At 37.7% G+C, this 9,509-nt stretch overlaps 1 protein-coding gene across 1 annotated transcript in view; it reads left to right on the top strand.

The window, feature by feature from the left end:
• Positions 1–9,509, top strand: part of PIK3C2G (phosphatidylinositol-4-phosphate 3-kinase, catalytic subunit type 2 gamma) — a gene marked incomplete at its 5' end in the record, with an annotated part of 168,311 nt that overhangs the window by 122,443 nt on the left and 36,359 nt on the right. The window contains 2 exons of the mRNA XM_008939690.1: positions 3,918–4,110; positions 4,682–4,803. Of these exons, the coding sequence (XP_008937938.1) occupies positions 3,918–4,110; positions 4,682–4,803 (315 nt within the window). The remainder of the gene's footprint in view (positions 1–3,917; positions 4,111–4,681; positions 4,804–9,509) is intronic.

Raw genomic sequence — 9,509 nt, 5'->3', positions numbered from 1 at the left:
CTGCTGTTGTACAAGCCCCACATACCACCAGCTCAGGGGAGAAGAATGTCTGTCCTAGGAGAGGCACACAGGAGGACTGTTAGGGAAACTAGACGGGAAGATGCACTTCAGAAGAGTACCTCATGTGCTCAGATCCATGGGATCAGAGTTAGTCTGAAAGTAAGTCTGGAATTTAAAGCCTAGCAATATAAGAGGTAAGAAGAATATGATTATTACCTGTATACTGTCACAGTAGGAAATAAAGTATTAAATTGAAGGGTTATCACTGCTGTACACAAAAAGAGTACCGACTACTCATGAATAAATATTGCTGAAAATTAGAAAAGGTTTGTTTCTGAAAGCAGTAATATTTTGGGAAAGTCTGTTAAAAGCTGTTGGGGGCATACTACCTCATCTGTTTTAAAATGAAGTAAGTTTGTGGATGGAAAAGTTGGATACAAATGAAACAGCATGTTCATTAACATTTGAGAATCCCATGAAAAGAAATTTTGCCTATTATAATCTAAATTATTTTCAAGCCTAGAAATGAGAATCAGAATACCATCAAGAATGATAAAGAAAATTATTCAGAAGTTTGGGGTGAATATTTATTATTATATATACCAAAACTAAGATCTGGATAACTAGCCAGTAGTAGTATGTGCTCTTAAAAGACCGTGAAGAAAATTTGGTATGGCAAAAAGATCTAAGCACCAGCCTTCAGAATACCTATCCCATAAGAAATGTCTGCTTCCTAAAAATCAAGGCACTATTACTAGTCACTCCTGAAAACATTAGCCCATTTTTTCATCCATCTCTGTTTGCACAAGCAGCCAACAACCAGTTTTACCTGATACCACAATTTGACATTTCTGTAGAAAGACTTTGAGCCACATCTGAAATTCAAAGTCAGTTCAGCAAGTGGAAAGCAGAAAGTCATTAGTTTTCAATAATCCTGGATATTTAACTCCCTTTTCTGAGAAGTAGGTCAGACACCAATCTGCATGGTAAATGGATATTGTCAGGTGGGTTTTTTTTCTGCCTGAAAACTCTGTGTTAACAATATTGTGATTCACAATTAATGTTACTCTAGTAAATGAAAGTTTCCTGCTTGCTTTTAACTACTTGTGCTTTTGATGCCCTTCATATAGGTCACGTCAGGTTTCCCAACTATAGACCATTAGGCATTAATTCTCTAAGCACCTTGGTTTCCCAGAGCTCTGAAGTAACTAAGGAAATTTTGTCAATTTTGTGAAGGCAGAGCCAGCTTTAGGCAAAGATGATAATGGCCTAGGGAGCAACAGGATGTCAGCAAGAAATACCCATGACCTTACCAACTTCTTTGCCTATGGCTAAGGTAGCTGTAGAAAAAAAGATGATGCATCGGCATCTTAGAGTTCAAGGAGAACATTCCACCACTGATCCTTGGGATAAACTTTAAAAATGCTAGCAGAAAGGGAAACCAGATACCACAATGTGATAAACTGGGTCAGTGAACTAATCCATGCCAAAAAAATGGAAAGAAAAAAAAAAAAGGTAAAATCAAAAAAGATAAAACCCATGGGGTTTGATGTACATCCTGCTCCATACATAGTTAGGATCCAGCTTTAGAGAGGCTGTGGGAAAGAGGGTTTCCTTAAGCCAGTTTGCCCTTGAAAGAAAGTGCAGAGAACTGTAACCAGAATTGTTCTACCTTGCTGTGAGGACACACTCTGAGATGTCATCAGAAGAGCAAAGAGGCCTTTTGAATTCTTTGTTAATAGCATGCCATAAGGATTGCTTAATGTTTTCTGTTCTAACGGAGGACTGCATACAGAGAAAACAGACTATCAAAAAAGTGAGGAAACAACATATACTTATGTTTTTATTTTATTTTAAATGTAATCATTTAAAATAACTCACAGGGAAAATCTGCAACAATGACAACAAAAGCCTCAGTTTAGGATTAAAGTATGTGATTGACAATCTGGGTGTTAAAAGCATTTTAGAAGCTTAATGGACCCATGGAAAGAACAGCAAGACATTAAAGTACAGAATTGTTTAAATGGTTGGTATTCTGGTATCAGCTGCTCTGCATAGTGATGATGTCCAAATTAATACTAGTTTATAAGCAGAGGCCTCCTTTATGTGAATTAAAATGCATGGGTTTTAGCTGCAAAGTTATTATGCTTCATAGTAATATTGCAGATTCTTTAACTGCTTTGCTGTAATATGGCCCAGTTACAGATTCTATTACCTAATTCATGTCTTACTGATTTAGGAAGTGTTTAAACTATGCATTAAATTAAATACATAGGAGTTAAAAAGGAAAAATTCACCACAGATGCAACCTAATTAGTCAGCACCACATTGATTCTGTACTAATGTTTTGAAGTGAGATTTGTTTTCTTGTTTTCCATTTGAGTGTTAATTTGTGTCATTTATTAAATAATCTGTATGTATCTGTTTCTGGAGAATGTAATTAATAATTAAGATAATTAAATGAATCAATTCAAAGGTACCTTTCTGTATACTACATTAAGAAAAACATAGACATCTTCTTTCCTCAGTTTAGTCTAATTGGTATATGATAAATTCACACAGGATTTTGAATGAAATTTCATTGCAGGGGTAGAGGGATGAGACAAGGATCTATCTGCAGGTGGAATGTTCTTTTCAGTATGTTTGCAACTATGAAGCAACAGACTTTAGCCAGAATGTCTGAGAACATGAAAATTAGGGTAATGCAATGAATGGAGTTGGCTTCAATCATCGTAGTATGTAATCCAAACCACACACAGAAACCTATGAATAAGAATTTAATTTAAAATGACACGTGAAGCATTTGCGTAGCTTTGAACAGAGGATGATGAAGGGTGTTGTCAGCCCTTTTAACCTAGTCGGATGTAGTCCCAAACCAGAAGAAAAAAAGCAAACAACCCACCAAAAAAGCTGACTACTTGGTTGAGGTTTGCAGCCATATGGCCTGAAACTAATGAATTGTTGTTCTATAACATCAGAGCCTATCTAGAATATCTTCAGGGAGCTGTAGAAATAATCAGGGAAATATTTAAATAAATAAATAAATAAATAAAAATCATAAGTTAAGTAGATCTTAACCAGCAATTGAATTCAAGAGGGCAAGTGTTTTCTGGTGAGTACTGCATCTCACTCTTCAAAGACCAGTGATTATCTTGCAGTATTATTTCTCAAGCTGATTTCACTTTGATGTTAAAACACATTTGCAGTACATGTCTGCATGCATATCTAGTTATGTTTTTTATCTATTGTGTCTTTTCTGATGAAGGATCTTAAAACTCTAGGAAATTGGAAGTGTGTTCTGGCTACCTTTGTACAAGCATGAGATGGGAAGGAGCAGAGTGAGAAAATATCTCTTTTTTTTTTTCTTTTTTTAAATCTTAATCGTCTCCACAGGGATAGAGCTTTTAAGAATTAGGTATAGGATTTAGCAACACATCATGCGCAGCCGAATCGTGAACCGGATACAAGAGCCTTGCACAAACACATTAGTTTCTTTGAGGTTAATATAACCAAAAAGAAAGTGCTAGGGCACTGTGTTCTACCTGTTGAAGGGAGTGCATGTTGTCCTACCCTGAAATTCCTCAAAATATACATGGAAATGTTCTGTCTCTGGCATCTCAAAGAAGGTTAGTGGCATCCAGCTCGTGAAGAATAACTACCCCAACGTAAGCCATGGAGACTGGCCGTGGCAAAAGCACTCTTTAGGCAGTGGAGCTCTTTAGGCAGTGGAGCTTGGGGCTGGATGTGCTGTGTTGTTGTAGATAGCAGTGACTGATGTGTGTGTGGGTACATGGCTGTGTGAGGCAGGTTTCAGGATCTGGGACTTTTTTGGTTCTTGCATCCATGAAACCAAGGATTGATAAATGGAAACAAAACAGATACATAAATAGTGCCTCTTCTGTTTGTTTGTTTTTCAGGAAAGTAAAGGAAAGTTTGGAGTGCTTTCCTGTTAAACTCAATAACTTGATCCACACACTTGTACAGATGTCAGTGGCAGGCCCTGCAAAGCCTCCAGCTCCAGAGACTGTCCCCCAAGAATGGATGATGCTGGATGCAGACAAGTCAATTGCAAGAGCCACCATTTTGGGTTTCAACAAAAAGCCTAACTCTGTATGTATTAGGTTCTTTGCTTGCCCTCATTTCCCTTGAACTTCAATGACTCTTCTGTGAGCTCAAATACTGTCCCTCCTGCTATACAGGAGATGTGCTTGTGCCAGATTAAGAGGATCACAGGATGATCAGCAGTGCCATAAGCATTGAGCTACCCGAGAGAAAGAACACCAGGCAGACAGCTATTAGCAGGGAGCCATTAAGAAGAACAGTTCATATCCTATAATGAAAAATAAATCAAGAGCTAATTAAAGCATCCAGACGGAAAGCATGGCACAGAATTAGGAAGCCTAATAGAAATCCGAGGCTGTTATATGGTGCTTTAATGGTGCATTATTGGTTTTCACACACTGCAGTGATCTTTCAGTGTTTGAGTTGTGTGCTATCCAGCAAATTTCTCTTTCTGTGCAGCAAAAACTATAAATTACAAACTGAATTCACTGGCACTTGGCACTGCATTAAAGAAAGGATTTTCTTTGTTCAAATCACCCTGTATTTTCTCTTGTACATTTTTTTTAATGTGTCTCTCTGATAATTTCTCTTTTCTGCCTTTTCCTTTTCCCCAATACAGCTGTATCTAGTCCAGGTGGTGCAAACCTGCAATGTGGTCTCTTTTGTGGAAAAGTCGTTTGACCAGTTCGCAAAACTCCACAGCCATCTCCAGAAGCAATTTCCATCACATGCCCTCCCAGAGTAAGACAGTGTATTAGTGAATATTATTCTGCTGTTAAATGGTTCTTTCTGTGCACAGACAAAAATGTGAGAAAATGTACGGCAGACATATTTTTGGAAACACAAAGGCAATGCAACATATTCTGACAAGCCTTCTATGCAGCCCTAGAAGAAACTGAATCATAGAGCATTGTGGCAGCCTAACTTTTATCTATTTTATTGTTCCTTTTTAATGGGAGGAGAGGGGGGGAACAGCTTGGGCTTGACACAGCTATTCCTGAAATAAAAGGGTAAGTGGTGTTGACTTCATTTAAAGGCACAGTAAGGCCTTTAATAGGTTTTATTTTCTGCATGATGCTGATACAAACTCATAGAAAAATCCATATATTAAAACAATGTAGAAATGCTCACAAAGGGTCAGAACTGAAACAAGCCAATCTCTGACATTGGCAGGTGTGATCAACCTTTTTACAAAAAGTTGCACATACTCCCCAGCTAAGAAATATGCTGTAATCCAATGTACTGTCCTAGCCCTAAAACCCAATACTTTGTGCCTCACATTATTTCAGTTTAATGTGTCTTATCTTGATAAATACACTATTATTAGTTGCAATAATTCTGAAAATTACTTTTTATCCATGTGCATGTCTTTTCCTGATTTTTGTATTCCAAATCTTATATCTTCACCGTTTCCTGGGACAGTGAGTCCCACAGTTTATTTCTGTCTTATGTAAAACAGCTTCACCTTATTTAATGATTGTCCATGGATTTGGTAATACAAGTGGTGTTATGTATTCTACAAATGTCACAGAATCACAGAATGTTAGAGGTTGGAAGGGACCTCTGGAGATCCTCAAGTCCAACCTCCTTGCCAGAGCAGGACCATCTAGGCTAGGGCAGGTCACACAGGAACGCATCCAGACGGGTCTGAAAAGTCTCCAAGGAAGGAGACTCCACAACCTCCCTGGGGAGCCTGTTCCAGTGCTCTGGAACCCTTACAGTAAAGAAGTGCTTCCTCATGTTGAGGTGGAACTTCCTGTGCTCCAGTTTGTGTCCATTGCCCCGTGTCCTATCACAGGGTACAAGTGAGAAGAGATTGCCCCTTCCTTCCTGACACCCAGCCTGCATATATTTATACACATTAATTAGATCCCTCCTAAGTCTTCTCTTCTCCAGACTAAACAGCCCCAGGTCTCTCAGCCTCTCCTCATACTGCAGGCATTCCAGTCCCCCAGTCATCCTCATAACCCTTCACTGGACTCTCTCAAGTAGAGAGAATAATATCATATTCACTATACCATACACAGCATTAACTAAGTACTCATCTCTTAAACAGTCATCCTGACTCACCTGATACAAGCCCCTTTCCAAGCTCAATCTGCAGTAAAGCACAAAGCTGGCCAAAAAAAAAAGATGAGCTGTTTACTTGAGCCAGGCTGAGATTCAAGTGGTATGCTTGAAAAATAGAAAGGTCTTTGAGGTTTGACAGAAATAAAGAGCCACAAACAAGTTTGACTTAAAAAATGAAGCTCATTAATTCCAGATCCAAATTTGATATTCCCCCAAGCTTGTGAGAGGCATTCCATTAAACACCTTTATGTTAGTTAATTCTAGAGAACCTTTCTCCTACCTGGGGGGATTTTAACTGAATCCAGTTTGACTCATAATGACTGGCTCACATGGACTGGTTTGCAGCAGCTGGTGAGAATCAGATTTTCACTGAACACTGAGAGTGTTTGAATCATGGTTTTGATTTGGAGATACTTGCAGGCTGACTATTAGATTGTAAAATATAATGTTTAACATGTAGCTATTTATGGTTTTGTTTTTTTTTCCTGTGGTGAGCACAACCCTTTGAAGGAGAATATATTACTTTTTAGAAACACATAGAATTCAGAAACCCTGTAGTGAATTTCAGAACTAGTATTAGCCATTATTTCAGATAAATCTACCTTTAATAAAATCCCTCACAACACTTTCACTGCAAAAGAGAGTTCCAGAACTCACAGAGGGTTAATCCGGCTATACTGAGGCTGTGTGTCTAAGAGCTCCAGAGCTTTGTTGTCATAATTCAGTCCCAGCAGTAACCTGTCACTGTATGATCTTTCCCCAAGACTGTGTTAAAGTAATTCATTTTATGATGTTTCTTTGTATGTATGTTCTTTAATGCTAAAGTTTTGGGTTTTATCAGTATGGGGCTTTTTGTGTATTCCAGATTTTATTCTAATAATAAAAACCTAATTATTTCTTCATAGAAAGTTGTCACTGAAATTGCCACCCTATATCAGACCATTAGTCTACCTGTGTGTTACAAAGCTCCAGCTCTGGCTGGTGCCCGAGGCTTCAAAGCAGGAGAAAAAGCCTTATTCCATAACATAACTACAAAACCAGTTTGAAAACCTATCTTTTAAAAGTAAAATGCCTAATATTACTAGAATAATTGGAACTGTTAACAGGAAAGACTTGGTTACTGATCTGTATTGATTCATGAAACTGTATATATTCATATCTTGTAGGGAAGAAATAATGCAGTAGGAATCTACTTCATACAAGTGCTAAATACTGACTATATCACAAGAAACTAATGACAAAAGCTTGACGTTTTCAGCATCTGAAATTTTGCTGTTTACATGTAGACATTCTGCCCATGTTTATAAGTCAGAGCACAGCTGCCCCAAGCAAGCCTTGTACTCTAGCACCTACCCTCTTATTTGGTTTCAGAGTATTAATCGTTTCAATTGTTGTTTTTTAAAAGGCCAAAAATCTTTTCACCACAAAAAAAAAAAAAAAAAAAAAATAATTAAGTGACATAATTTATACACAGGATGTTCTTCAAGCTAGTTAGTAAGAAATGGAATCTGCTTTCCAGGATGTCTGTGTGTGGTTAAGTTTATATTTTTCTGATCTACTTAAAGTAGACACAAAGCTCAAAATCAGCTTGGGAAGTTAACCTTTTCTAACACAATTGTGCTTAAAAAGTGCAAAGTCAGACTCAGCCATAGAGCAATTCAGCAAAAGCATGAAAGTGAAAAGCACTTTTAAAGAAGTGTTCAGTACAAGGTTCATATTGTCCTTCAGTGCAGCAGAGTTATTGATGCTATCAATCAGTAGTTTCTCTTGTCTTCCGTTTGGCCACTGTGCTTGGGATGCATCTTCTCAAGGCCTGCATTTTACAGCCAGAGTCCTCTCTCTGTGTTATACAGTCTAATTAATTTAAAGCTGCTTCCAAACAGATCCTGCCTACCATCTCTTGAGAGCAGTCCTTTTTGTGCCACAGAGGAACCCAGAACATTCACAGGCTATCTGTGTGTGTCAAATGACCTGGGTTCTATTTTTATCTACTTCTATCTGGTCAGCTCATAGATGTCATGATCCTGGGTCATAACGCTTCCCTCACCTTGTTATGTGTCTTGCCACTGTAATTCCATGAGACAAGAATCACTTCTTACTGTTCATTTGTACAGCACTTAACTGAGCCCTGATCTTTTAGTGCTATAGGCAAAAATAATCAAAAGGTCAAGCACACATACAATATGCTGCTATCATCCTGGCCCCATGCTGTTTTAATTGCAGACTAATTTATACTAGTGCTGAGTTCTTCCTCACATTATTACACTGCTGCCTTTCAAAAGTCTGGCCAAGTGTCTCTGTTCAGTGTATTGCACTGCTAGATGGCTCTTTAGTCATTTGTCTGGAGCCTTCAGATATCTCTTGAGATCTAGTGGATAAAAAAATTTGTACCAGGAAAAAAACAGGTTTGGGAACAAGGCATGGTTAACTATTTACAGTGGTGGTGTAACATGAAATGCAACCAGGTCATAACTTCTACTTTTCTATATCCCATAGATTAGAGGGCATAAAGCATATTAGTTGTGAAAGCAATCCATATCACAAAACCCATTACACACAACTCAGCACAGACAGCTTTTCTAATGCTTGTTCAACCTAAGAGAGAAACAGCCTTTGACAGGGCAAGGTTAATAAAAATTGATTATGTGTACTGTTAAAAATCTAAACTTTTGACCAATCTCATGTCCATTGTTGCTAAAATTCAAAGATGATCCAAGTAAAAAAAAATGTGAGGTTTTTGACATTTTCAGTTACCAAAGCATTTAGAAATTTACATGAGACAATTCTATGTATATGTGGGTTTTACTAAGCTGAAATTAAATTAATCTTAATAAAAATTGAGCAAGGGCATTAGTATTCTTATTGCTTTAGTTGGAATTGCTTTTGTTATTCTGATGGTCATTTGTTTTCCTATATTACTTTTATTATACTAGCACCCAAAACTGCATATGGGATCAAGGACCTGCTCTGAAAAACTTACCCACACTGTAAATAGCTGAGGTAAAAAAGCAAGCAATTCTATATTAATGAAATGTCACGTTGTTGCTGAAAGGCTTTGGTATTCAGTATTCCATGGTAAGGGGTTGTATAGCATGAACCCTGGACGGATCTCTAACATCAGAGATCTGTTGTGTTGTGCACAGTGCAAGAAACAAGGAGGGCATTGTTTTCCTGGAATCATAAAGGATCTGGTTTTTTAGAGGTATTTAGGTACCATAAAATTCAAATAAGTGCCTTTTAGGGTTTTTGGTTGGTTTGTTTGGTTGATTTTTAATTAATGATTTAGAAAGAAAAAGAGGTGCAGCGTGAAACAGAATATCAGCAAATTATTAGAAGAACTGGAGTCAGTCAGTAAGCAATCCTCTGGATGCATACCA

The sequence above is a fragment of the Merops nubicus genome, unplaced genomic scaffold (assembly GCF_000691845.1).
Source record: "Merops nubicus isolate BGI_N331 unplaced genomic scaffold, ASM69184v1 scaffold20044, whole genome shotgun sequence".
NCBI lineage: Eukaryota > Metazoa > Chordata > Aves > Coraciiformes > Meropidae > Merops > Merops nubicus.
The sequence above is the reverse complement of the archived record's forward strand: the minus strand, read 5'-3'. Positions and strand labels throughout refer to the sequence as shown.